General features: G+C 42.8%; 1 protein-coding gene across 5 annotated transcripts in view; it reads right to left on the minus strand.

Moving 5' to 3' along the window:
• The window catches only part of RIPK1 (receptor interacting serine/threonine kinase 1), a 44,447-nt gene that overhangs the window by 9,775 nt on the left and 21,156 nt on the right, over nucleotides 1-13,516 (minus strand). For all 5 annotated transcript variants that reach the window (XM_082637672.1, XM_082637671.1, XM_082637670.1 and 2 more), the window contains exons 4-7: nucleotides 11,235-11,372; nucleotides 9,051-9,276; nucleotides 6,702-6,851; nucleotides 1,892-1,968 (exon numbers count right to left, since the gene is read on the minus strand). In XM_082637672.1, coding sequence (XP_082493798.1) covers nucleotides 1,892-1,968; nucleotides 6,702-6,851; nucleotides 9,051-9,276; nucleotides 11,235-11,372 — 591 coding nt within the window. The remainder of the gene's footprint in view (nucleotides 1-1,891; nucleotides 1,969-6,701; nucleotides 6,852-9,050; nucleotides 9,277-11,234; nucleotides 11,373-13,516) is intronic.

Here is a 13,516-nt window from a genome sequence, read left to right on the forward strand (position 1 = left end):
TGTGGGTTTTTAAAAAATTTTTTTAACATTTTGATTGGAGTATAATTGCTTTACAATGGTGTGTTAGTTTCTGCTTTATAAGAAAGTCAATCAGTTATACATATACGTATGTCCCGATATCTGCTCCCTCTTGCATCTCCCTCCTACCCTCCCTATCCCACCCCTCCAGGTGGTCACAAAGCACCGAGTGGATATCCCTGTGCTATGTGGCTGCTTCCCACTAGCTATCTATTTTACATTTGGTAGGGTATATATGTCCATGCCACTCTCTTTGTCCCAGCTTACCCTTCCCCCTCCCTGTGTCCTCAAGTCCATTCTCTAGTAGGTCTGCGTCTTTATTCCCTTTTTGCCCCTAGGTTCTTCATGACCTTTTTTTTTTTTTTTTTTTAGATTCCATATATATGTTAGCATACGGTATTTGTTTTTCTCTTTCTTACTTTACTCAGTATGACAGACTCTACATCCATCCACCTCACTACAAATAACTCAATTTCATTTCTCTTTATGGCTGAGTAATATTCCATTGTATATATGTGCCACATCTTCTTTATCCATTCATCTGTTGATGGCCACTTAGGTTGCTTCCATGTCCCGGCTATTGTAAATAGAGCTGCAATGAACATTGTGATACATGACTCTTTTTGAATTATGGTTTTTCTCAGGGTATATGCCCAGTAGTGGGATTGCTGGGTTGTATGGTAGTTCTATTTTTAGGTTTTTGTTTTTTTTTTTTTTTTTTTTTTTTTTTTATGGTACGTGGGCCTCTGGCTGCTGTGGCCTCTCCCACTGCGGAGCACAGGCTCCGGACGTGCAGGCTCAGTGGCCATGGCTCACGGGCCCAGCCGCTCCGCGGCATGTGGGATCTTCCCGGACCGGGGCACGAACCGGCATCCCCTGCATCGGCAGGCGGACTCTCAGCCACTGCGCCACCAGGGAAGCCCCTATTTTTAGTTTTTTAAGGAACCTCTATAGTGTTCTCCATAGTGGCTGTTATCAATTTACATTCCCACCAACAGTGCAAGAGGGTTCCCTTTTCTCCACACCCTCTCCAGCATTTATTGTTTGTAGATTTTTTGATGATGGCCAGTTTGGCAATTCTTGACTATCTGACTGTGTATGTGTGTGCATATCTTAAAATCTCTGTCTGCCTGCCTGTTTTATTTACTGTAGTCTCCCTTTCATGATTATAGCACCATGTTGCTGTAAGACTTAAGACAACAGCTTGTTTCCTGAGTGTGTGAGGAGGGGAGGTCTCTGTTCCTCTTGGCTGGTTAGTTGGCAACAGTCTCTGACATACCTCTCTGATCCCAGGCACCAAACTCACTGCTTCGGCCCTGGATACATGCTGCTCCCCCATCTGCTGCTTTAGCACAAGACGTGAGGGGGGAGGAGCCAACTTTTAAAACGGACACAACCATGGCTCCCAAATGACAACGCCTACCAACGTCCCGTGTGACCACCCACTTCTTCTACACATTGACACAAGACTTCTTCCTCCATGACTTCTTGATTATTATGTTTGGGTCAGCCTTTTACAACGTTTTTCCTGTTTTATGTCTCAACAGATACAATTCTGTTGTCTTTTTATCTTTCAAGAATTCCTCAAAATGACTGATCCACCTATGGTACTTTCCATCCTGTTCCAGTAATGTTGTGCTTTTGTTTTCATATTGGTAGATATATTTTCTCTCATTTCATTAGTTTTGACAGAGGAACGGGTCTGGTATGCTAACTTGATGATATCTGCATAAAACTGCCTATTTTGTTTTTTGTGGTTACCAAGCTAGCTTACCTCAAATCTCAGTAATAAAGTATAATGCTTTGGTTTTCATGACTGACAATATACATGCTTCAATATGTTAGCATTTTGAGCAGCTGCTACGTTACCTACCTTTAAACTCTTCACATCCTCTTCTACATGTTCTTCTAATTGATTTAAATAAAAAGGCCTAAATTTTTCTTCAATGCCTATATGTAAAAAAAATAGTACTTTAAATTTCTTAAGTATTTTCTAGAATAAAATTAAAATATTACCAACCTATTATCTTTGAATTACTTACCGTAATCTGTGAGCAAAGCAGGGAAATATAAATTTAAATGCCAAATCACTGACTTTCATAAAGAGACTAACAAGACTATTCCACAGACAGAACAAAGGATAGGATATCACTGGAAACCCAGGGCTCCTGCCTAATAATAGACAGTTTCTCTGGCTGCAGCACAAAGCCCTACCTAATATGAGTTAATTTCCAAATGAAAAAGATGGGTAGACTCCTTGTTTCTGTCCCTTTGGCATCTAAGTTACTATAGGGTGGAATACTCAGAATAAGGATCTGGTATAAAGTTAGAGCTGTTAGCCTTAAAAGAAAAATGTAACTTCCATTTTTGGGAAGCTGGAATAGACATACTTTTCCTTATTTCTCCCACTAAGTATGACAAGAACCCCTACATATTATATTATATATAAAACAAACATAAGGAGACTGAAAGGAGGAGAGACAAAGTCAGACTAGCTAGGGACTTTGGGATCTGAGGAAAGACATGGCAGTAAGCTTACTGGATTTCTTTTTTTTTTTTTTTTTTGCTGCACAGATCTCAGACTTGGACCTGAAGAAGCTAGCAACCCAACAAAAAAGCCCAACAAAAGCCTGTTCTTTCTGGCCAGAGGGCTAAGCAAGGGGCAGCCTAGCAAGACAGAGTGCTTAGTCCATAACCACTCTCCAGCCAAATGCCATAGAAAAATCATGACTCCATCCCCCACCCCCACCAGCAAAGACTGAGTGGGGAGTTGAGACTCCCGACCCCAGAAGACACTGACAGGGTGCTCCAACACCCCACCAGGGAGATGTCAGAGAAGGCCAAATAGGAGGTCAGAACTTTCCTTCCAGTCAGGTGGTAATGAGCCCCTCCACTCCTGTGGTGTCAGTGGACAACAAGGGTAGACTGAACTTGCATCCTCACCTTGCAGTAATAAGATGCTCCTTCCCTATCCCAATGGGGAACTATCAGAAGAGGCCTTGGGTGAGTTGGGACTTTCACCTCCATTGCAGTGTCCATGGAGACCATGTGGACTCCACTGAAACCCTCACCCCTGACCAGTAGTAACGAAAAGCCTCCCACTTCAGGTGTCAACAGGGCCAAGTGGGGAAACTGACTTCCTTCCACCTGGTGCTAACAAGGTGGCAGTCACCCTTTCTTTGTCAAAGCCATGTCAGAAGAGGCCAGCTAAAAACAGAAGGCTTCATAGTAAGAAAATGTACAAGTTTCAATAGAAAAATCATTCATCATACTAAGACCCAGTAAGGTCACAAACTGAATGACAAAAGACAACTAACAGATGCCAACATCAAGATGACAGAGACATTAGGATTACACATCAAAGATCTTTAAACAGCCATGATAAAAATGCATCAAGAAGCAATTATGAATATGCTTGAAACAAATGAAAAAATAGAAAGCATCAACAAAGAAATAGAAGATATGAAAGAAATTTCAGTGAAATTTTAGAACTGAAAAATAAAATAAGGCAAATAAAAAGCTCAGTGGATGAACTCTACAGCAGAATGGAGGAGAAAGAGCAAAGTCAGTGAAATGGAAGACAGAACAATAAAAATGAATGGAAATTCTAGCCAGTGCAATAAAGCAAGAAAAGAAAATAAAAACCAAACAGATCAGAAAGAAAGAAATGAAAATGTCCCTGTTTGGAAATGACATGAAAATCTAAAAAAATCTCCAAAAAAACTCCTAGAACCAGTTAGTGAGTTCGACAAGGTCACAGGATATAGGATTAACATACAAAAATCAACTCTACTTCTATATTCTAGCAATGAACAAATGGACACCTAAGTTAAAAATACAAACTACTTATAATTGCTAAAAAAAAAAAAAAGGAAATAGATATATAGGACTTGTATGCTGAAAACTATACAACACTGATAAAGAAATCAAAGACAATCTAAATAAATGGAGAGACATATTGTGTTCATGGATTAGAAGACTCAATATAGTAAAGGTGTCAATTCTCCCCAAATGGATACACAGGTTTAACACAATTCCTATCAAAATCCCAGTAAGATTTTTTTTTTTAGACATAGACAAGATTTTTCTAAATTTTATATGGAAAGACAGGAACTAAAGTCGTTAAAATAACTTTTTAAATGAAGAAAAAAGTGGGAGAAATCAGTCCGTCCAATTTCAAGAACTTATGTCACTAAAGTAATTAAGACCGTAGGTACTGGAGTAGGGATAGATGCATAGATTAACGGACCAGAACAGAGAACCCAGAAATAGATCCAGACAAATATCCCAACTGATTTCTGACAAAGGACAAAAAACAATGCAAGGGAAGAAGGGCAGCCTTTCAACAAATGGCATTAGAATGAGGCAAAAAGGAAAAAAAACAGCGAACTTCAACCTAAGTCTCACACCTTATACAAAAATTAACTCAAAATGGATCATGGTATTTTCCCAGTAAGACATAAATCACATAACTGGCAAGAAAGACAACCAATATTTAGTTCTGTGTTATCATTCTTATGTTAGCAATAATAAATTTTCCTTGACAATAAAAACAAAACAAAACAAAAAAAAACTTAACAGAGACTTAAATGTAAAACCGTAAGAATTTTAGAACAAAACAGAAAAAAATATTTGGGATCCAACCCTGACAGTGTCCTTAGACTTGACACCAAAAGTATAATACATAAAAGGAAAAATTAATGAATGAGCCTTCATCAAAATAAAAATGTTTACTCTGTTAAAGACCCTGCTAAGAGGATGAAAAAAACCAAGCTACGGATTGGGAGAAAATAGTTGAAAACCACATGTCCAAGAAAGGAATACTATATAGAATATATAAAGAACACTCTAAATTCAACAGTGAAAAAACAAAATCCAATTAGAAAATGGGCAAAAGACATAGAGCAACATTTTTCACCAAGGAAGATACACAGATGGCAAATAAGAACATGGAAAGATATTCACCAACATTAGCCATTAAAGAAACGCAAAGTAAAACCACAATGAGATATCACTACATACCTATCAGAGTGGCTAAAATTAAAAAGCAGCACCACCACCAAATGCTGGTAAGGATGCAGAGAAACTGGTGAGAATGTAAAATGGTAGAGCCACCTGGAAAACAGTTTGGCAGTTTTGTTTTGCTTTGTTTCATTGTTGTTGTTGGCATGTGTGATCTTAGTTCCCCGACCAGGGACTGAATCTGGGTCTTTGGCAGTGAGAGCGTGGAGTCCTAACCACTGGACCGTCAGGGAATTCCCAGTCTGGCAGTTTCTTTAAAAAAAAAAAACAAAACCCTAAACATGAACCTACCACATGACCTAGTTATTTCACTCTTGGGTATTTTTATTCCAGAGAAACAAAGACTTATATTCACACAAAAACCTGCAACATGAATATTTACAGCAGCTTTACTCCTATGAAAGAGCTGCACGAGGGACCCCTGTGTCAATATCCCAGTGGTAATGCAGTCCTATAGTCTGGCCAGATGTCATCAGTGGGGGAAACTAGGTAAAGGGTACATGGGATGTCTGTGTTATTTCTTATAACTGCATGTAAATCTACAATTACCTCAAAATAAGAATTTTAATTTAAAAAAAGTGAAAAAGGCATGAGAGAAGAAACCATGCCAGGATAAGATTCAGCAAATAAGAAAACAGGCAACTAAATCAATCACACCTCTAACCCTTTGGTGGGAGTGGTAGGTGGGGCTTCAATTCTGTTTTCTCATCGCAGAAATATGAGAGCAAAGTCCTTTGTAGGCTCCTACGTTCCTTCCTGCTATTTATTTTTTCCTCACCTGATTTTCTTCTTTCCTCTGCCTCTAGGACTTTAGCAAGATCCTAGGCAACACAGGGGAATGAGAAGAGGTACAAGGATGTGACATGTCCATGTCCCTTTCCTTCTCCTTCTACTATTGGCCCAATCCAAATGACAAAATCACATTTCCAAAGATGCCAGCTTCGCAAGGGAAGGGAAATGAAATAAAAGCTAAGAAATAAGAAGGCCTGTGGAAGCAACCCATTCAGCAGATGAATGGATGGACAAAATGTGGTCTACATACCATGGAGTACCACTCGGCAGTGAAAAGGGAGGAGATTCTGACACAGGCTACAACATGGGTGAACCAACCCTGAGGATGTTGTGCACAGGAAATAAGCCAGTCACAAAAGGACAAATACTGTATGATTCCACTTAAACGAGGTACCCAAAGTAGCCAAATTCAGAGAGACAGGATGTAGAATGATGGTTGCCAGGGGCTGGGGGAGAGGAGATGGGGGTTATTGTTTAATAGATACAGTTTCAGTTGGGAAAGATGAAAAAGTTTCGGAGACGGATCGTGGTGATGGGTGCAAACATTGTGAATGTACTTAATGTCGCTGAACTGTACACCTGAAAACGGTTAAAATGGTAAATTATGTGTCACGTATATTCTAACACAATTTTTAAAAAGTTAATTAGGGGAAAGAAAACCCCATAAAGAAACAAAAGGACCTTATATGCCTTCATGCTCTGGGGAGGGATGACAACTTTTCATCGAACAAAGTGTTTGGCATCTAGAAAATCAGTTTGAAATCACAAGTGGAACTCAGTTTTCTAAAAACTCAAAGCAACTTCCTGTCAGCATCTCACGAGGAAGATCACCACGTGGGAGACCGTGCAGTCATGGAAGATGCTCTCACCAGCAAACGTTGGCCGATCTTCTGGATTCACCGCCCAGCACTGCTGCATGATGCTGATAATCTCCTGCGGGCAGGGCTCAGTGATGTCCTCCACAGCTGGCCTGTTCCCAGATTTAATGCGCATCATCAGCTGCTGCTCACAGACAACATCTATAAAACAAAGAGGAGCTTAAGCTGAGTTTTCAGGTCCTGCTCCTCTCAGGCAGGGAAGTGACAGAGCTTGGACAAAGCCACTGATCTCTCCCTGCCTAGGGCACACGCTTTCAGTACAGCTGCCGCTTTCAGTACAGCTGCCGCATCCAGCAGGGGCAGAATGGCCCTGTGACAACGAGCTGATGAATTCCACTGCAGAGATGATCAAACAGCATTTTAGTTTCTGCAGGTGAAAGAGAGAATTCACAGCAAAGCTGACTCCTCGTAGAACAAATGGTGAATATGTGAATAAAGCCAATGCCACACTCCAGATTTTCATACAAAGACAAATATGGGACAGTGCTTGCCTTTAAGGAGCTCAGTTTAATAAGAGTGACTTAAAATGTAGAGTGATAATGGCTAGTCGAGAAGTAAGTACAAAGGGTTCTGGTAACAGGATCATGACTAGAAGGTCAGAGAAGGCTTTGTTGAGTCCAGAAAAATAAGCAGGAATTATCCAGGTAAAGAAGTGGGAAGGAGGATTCAGAAAGGAGGATTCCAGGCTAAGAAAGCAGGATATGAACAGATTGGAAGTTGCAGAAATCATGATGCATCCCAGAAATTATGAATAGTTCAGTGTAACTGGGCATACTGACTAAAGGAAGTGAGGGAAGGAATAAGGTTAGAGAGAGAAGCAAAAGCCAAATCAGAAAGGACACTGTACTCCATATTGAGGGATCTGAACTTTACCCTGAATGTCAAGGGTGCCTTGGCAGGATTTTAAACAGATGAGTGAGACGGTCTGATTTGCTTTTTAGGACAAGCAGCTTGGCTGCAGTGTGAATGGCGGCAGCGCGAGGAGACTGCCATAGAAACACAGAGGGTTTGACCTAGTGAGGGCCCCGTGGGGGATGGGGAGAAGCGGATGTACCTTGAATCAGATACACCTTGAGTTCACAGTTGTTGTTTTTTGGTTTTTTTTCCCAGCCACGCCACGCGGCTTGCAGGACCTTAGTTACCCGACCAGGGATTAAACCTGGGCCTTCAGCAGTGAAAGTGAGGAGTCCTAACCACTGGACCGCCAGGGAAGTCCCGAATTCATAGGTTTTGGTGTCTGATTGGATGTGGGAGATGAGGGGCAAGGTTGAGTCTGGGATGACTAAAATTTCTGGTTGGGCAGCTCGGTTGGTGGTTGGTGATGCCATTTTCTGAACATAAGAGCAAAGCTGGGGCTTCCCTGGTGGCGCAGTGGTTGAGAGTCCGCCTGCCGATGCAGGGGACACGGGTTCGTGCCCCGGTCCGGGAAGATCCCACATGCTGTGGAGCGGCTGGGCCCGTGAGCCATGGCCGCTGAGCCTGCGCGTCCGGAGCCTGTGCTCCGCAACGGGAGAGGCCACACAGTGAGAGGCCCGTGTACCGCCAAAAAAAAAAAAAAGAGCAAAGCTGAATGAGCTACTGGGACGGCACAGAGAAGATGGATTTGTTTTGGGGGGGACGCTGCTTTGGGGTTCCCCTGGTATGTGGACTAGGTCTGACTAATAGACAAGTGGATATCCAGGCCAGGGCTGGAGATTTGGGAGGCGTCAGCAAAGAGGTGATCATTAAACCATGGGGGCTGATAATCACCCAGGAAGAATGGGCAGGAGAACATCCATTAGTTTCGATACTTAACAGACTGAAGAACGGCTAATCTGTTCTCCTGCACAAACCATGACTTTCTCACCTTTATATTCTCAATTCTGAGTAAAGTCCCACCGTAAGTACTGAAAAGAAACAATTTCTGAATGAAGGATTAGGGGACGAATGAAAGTATGGAGTGTATGCCCTGCAAGGGTTAACCCCTCATAGGCAGGAGCAGGCAAGCTTCCCTGTCCGGGAGGAATTATGGAACGTTACAGCACCTCCCAAGCTTAGGTACGTTATCAAGGCTCCTATCTGTCCTACGATCCCTGATTCCTAAACTGAGATGACTCATTCTTTCAACAAACACTTCCTGAGCACCTACTACGTTCCAGGTACTGTATGTGTAGATACTGGGGAAACAGCAGTGAATGGATCAGATGTGGTCCTGGCCCTTGTGGAGCTTATAGTCCAGTCGGTCAGACAGACATTAAATGAACAAACAATGATACCTCTTAACTGACTTCACTGAAGGCTCAGATTCCGTTGAACAACTCTGATTAGTACCCAAATCCCACTCCTCTGTAACTGCCTTACTTTCATACGGCTCCTTGTTGGCAAAGACGGCCCAGAGCACTATGGCGAAGCTGAACACGCCCGACTTCTCCGAGGGCCTCGAGGTGACGTCGTTCAGGTGCTCGGGGGCTAGGTAGTGGAGGGCACCGCCGGTCTTCATGCTGCTGTGCCCTCCCCTCTGCGCAGTAAGCTCCTCTTTCATCAGCTCACTCCACGTCTTAAGGGAGGCAAAGCCAAGGTCAGCTATCTGCAAGGGAGCAAACCCACGGGATTGTTCTGGGAAGGCTACAAGCAAATCAGATTTGCCTTCAAATCTGGGGTTTCTTCAGTAGATGTGAGGTACAGTAACATTTCCAGAAATGGTTGCACTAGATAAGTTTAAAACAGCTACTTCTGAACAGACTAGTAGAAACTGTATGTCCTCAGCCATCTGGAAATTCTCCCTTAAGAAATGTCTGTGCGTCAGGTTCAAGCCCTGGTCCGGGAAGATCCCACATGCCGTGGAGCAACTAAGCCCGTGCACCACAACTACTGAGCCCACGTGCCTAGAGCCCATGCTCCACAACAAGAGAAGCCACCGCAATAAGAAGCCTGCGCACCGCAAAGAAGAGGAGCCCCTGCTCGCCGCAACTAGACAAAGCCCGCGCACCGCAACGAAGAGCTGCCCCCGCTCGCCCCAACTAGAGAAAGCCCGCGCGCAGCAACGAAAATCAAACACAGCCAAAAAATAAATAATTAAATAAACAAATGTATAAAAAAAGAAACAAAACAGAAATGTCTGTATGAAATTCTGGTATCTCAATTCTTATGCAATAAAACCTGGGGGCGGGGGGCAAAGGGGTGAGAAAAGCAGATGTTTCTGAGATGAACACAACAAAACATGTTCATTCTAATTCCTCATTTATTCTGCATATATTTTTCAACTATTTCTGAGGTTAGGAAAAAACAGGTACTTTCTTCTCAGCAGATTTGTATAGCAGATGGTACTGCATCTTCTATTTTTCCAAATGGTGTCCAGAAGCCCAAGGATGTGAATTTCCGAGGATCCCAAAGACACACTGAGGATAAGGACTGCAGTGCTACCTGTTCTGAGTTGGGAGCCTGAACCTAAGAGGAGACGGGATGAGAAGGAGGGAAACACAGACGAAAAAGCAAAGAAAAAATACCAGGGTCACGTGAGCCATGGCCGCTGAGCCTGCACGTCCGGAGCCTGTGCTCCACAGCGGGAGAGGCCACAGCACTGAGAGGCCCGCGTACCGCAAAAGAAAAAAAAAAAAAAAATACCAGGGTCAGACACAGAACAAAGAGGGCAAAATGACAGAACACCACAGTTAAGAAATCAGAGGTGACAGTTTCACTTTTGCCTCAAGGAATCCAAGCATTTGGGGATGATTTCTGGCATGTGATTATCTAAAATCCTCAAATTCTAACCCAGAACATAACAGATAAGTTATTAATGTAAAGAAGAACCTTCTTTTAAAGACACAGGAATAAAAACCCCCGTCCAGGACTAGAACAGAGTGTGAGAAGCAGAATCTTCTGGTAAAGGGATGCCTGTGTAAGCAGTTCCCGAGTCCTCCCCCAGATGCCACTTCCCCTTTCAGATGCTTGCGCTTGGATTCCTGCTGCCAAAGCCAACTAGATGTGATGCTCCGCCTAATGAGGGCTCGCTCTTGAGTGAGCAAAAGAAAAACCCTTTGCCTTCTTCCTCTTACTACAGTGGAAAGAGAGTTTTCAACAGGAAACTGAGTTTGAAAAAGGAGATGATGGGACTTCCCTGGTGGTCCAGCGGGTAAGACTCCACGCTCTCAATGCAGGGGGCCCAGGTTCGATCCCTCGTCGGGGAATTGGATTCCAAGCGCCACAACTAAGAGCTCAAATGCCTCAACTAAAGATCCCGCTCATGGCAACGAAGATCCCGCATGCCACGGGTACAGCCAAATAAATAAATAAATAAATAAATAAATAAATAAAATAAAAAAATTAAAAAAAGAGATGAAAGTAAATGAATAAATAAAAAATATCCACTCCATCAAATCTGCATCTTGCTTTTCCTCCTTTGGTAGAGCTTTCTGGCACCACCATTACCAGTTATGAGCTGAGCTAGCTCTTCTTTTAGAGTGTATCATGTTCAAAAATGGATTTCCAGTGGACAATTAAAACTAAAATTACCCCAATCCTCCAGAAGCCTTGACTATGGTTTACCTTAATGTGAAAGTCACCATCGACAAGGATATTTTCAGGCTTGAGGTCCTTGTGTATGACACCTTCTCCGTGTAAGTAGCGCATTCCTTCAATGGTCTCCATAATTATCCTTCCTTTCACAGAGAGAGGGATACTGATCTAAAACGAGTGATAGTAAGTCCGTGAATGGAAAGGTAATCAACGAGGCCACAGCAACCGTTTCCTTCAAGAGTGGTGGGGTCTGAACCTGAGGACAGAGACCAGGTTTCCTTCTATCAGGCCCTGCGGCACTGCTGTCTTTGCAAAACAAGCACCTTTAAGAGAGACTTCATCCCAGGTGCTGAGGGTGTTCGTGTTGTGCTCTGCCGGTGTACAAATAAAACCTGCACGCCAACATGGTAACAGGCAAAAGTGCTATAAAATTAAGCTCCTTGAGAACGAAACTATATTATTATTATTATTACTTACTTAAGATGTGTCCTGACTACCTTGCATGGTGCCTGTAATATTTGTTGAATGAATGCATATATAGACAAAAAACACAAACATTCTCAATGGCGTACTAATATGATGTGCTACTATATATTAAATATGTAACCAATGTCATAAAAATGTATGTATGAAATAAGGTTAAGAGAAAAAATAGTACAAGGGAATGTGCTCACATTGATCAAAAACATGTCAAGATTAATCTATGAGATGACATGATGTGGTTAAAACAACGCTAAAGTGAATTTAACATCTGTTTGTTGATTTGCTATCAGATACGTCAAGCCTTTGTAGCTTCTCGGGTCACTCTCACTTAAAATTGTATTCTAGTTATATGAATAGCAATGTTAATAGAGACAATTTCAGTTTCTATTAAACAGTTTTGCTTAACATTGAAAAGCACAAACTCTCACTGTGTGTGTGTGTGTGTCTGTGTGTGTATGTGTATGCAGTCCCTAGTTTACAAATAGGCTGTTTCCTAAACATTTATGTGTATGTTAGTTGCTGATAAGCAGGAAAAAAAATTAAATGATGGAAGTTAGATTCCCAAGTTAATCCCCCAAAACATCTGAAGTCATAATGTGGCTGCACTACAGTATTAGTAGCCTGACCACCACATACGAAAAAACCAAAAGCCAGAGATTCTGCCTTTTTCCTTGGTATACCTTTGGACTTGGGAAAAAAGTCTGAGCATGCCAAGCAGATCCCCTTTTTTTCCCCTCTTTCTGTTTGTCTCCCTTCTATCCTCCTGAATTTCTTCTTCAGCCCCAACGGGTGCACCTTATCTTAGCCTGATCCATCCCACAGAATGTCTCTTGTCCCAAACGATTTATCTCCCAATCAGAATGCCTACTTGCTTCACGGATCGTATCTCGATTGGGGAAGAAGAGAAGTCTGATCAAATCGCAATACAACCAGTAAGTGACTATCCGTTTACCCTTCCCCGCAACTATCTGTGAGATTTGTCCGACTGAAAAAGAACTGAAGAACTGACGCAGCTTCAGGCAGCTGGCGGGTGGGGAGGGGAGAAGACGGGAAGAGGGGGGAATACCTGCATAAGGACAGTCGTAGCCCCCCCGTGGGCACGCTCTACTGCACCCACCCCAGTTCTTTGCGTTCCCCACACCGGCCAGGCTCTAGCTCCTTCGCTCGTGCCCTTCCCTCTGCCTGGAACAGGGACTTACTCCCCAGTTCTCGGCTTCAAACCCTCTGCTTGTCCGTCACACTCCCACTCCAGCCTCCTCCTTCTGGAATCCCTTCCCATCTATCCCACGCTGGGGAGAGAGCCCCTCTTCTGTGTTCCCAGAGCTCGCTATGAGCGTGTCTATCAAAACAACTCCACACCAGACTGTTCACTTCCTGTCCCGTTACTTGTCTGTGTCACATTTGCTATTGCTTCCTGAGCAAAGAGCACAAGGCCTTGCACTTAACAGGCACATACACTTTTAAAAATGCTTTAAAGTTATCTGTCTTTGGTAAGCAATATTAACCTTCCTGTTCTAAGCCTTCCTTACCCAGTGTTGTTACTCTAATGTTCTATAACCTATAAGCTTCTTCAATGGCATCGAAATGCAATCACTAATATTCCATCTTCTCATACGGTCATTTACAGTGTACATCTTTTAATCAATCAATATTTAATTGTAACCCATGATGCACGCACCCCCCATCAGACCACGTGCTTCGTGAACACAGCGCCTGCCTCTGAACTGTGGATCTGACAGTGGCTGACAAAAGCCTCCTACAACACTGAGGCCCAGAGATGACCCTCCGAGAGAGGGATGGACACCTGTCTGCAGGCATTGAGAGGAGGG

Source organism: Mesoplodon mirus (assembly GCF_964341445.2).
Source record: "Mesoplodon mirus genome assembly, chromosome: 12".
Taxonomy (NCBI): Eukaryota; Metazoa; Chordata; class Mammalia; order Artiodactyla; family Ziphiidae; genus Mesoplodon; species Mesoplodon mirus.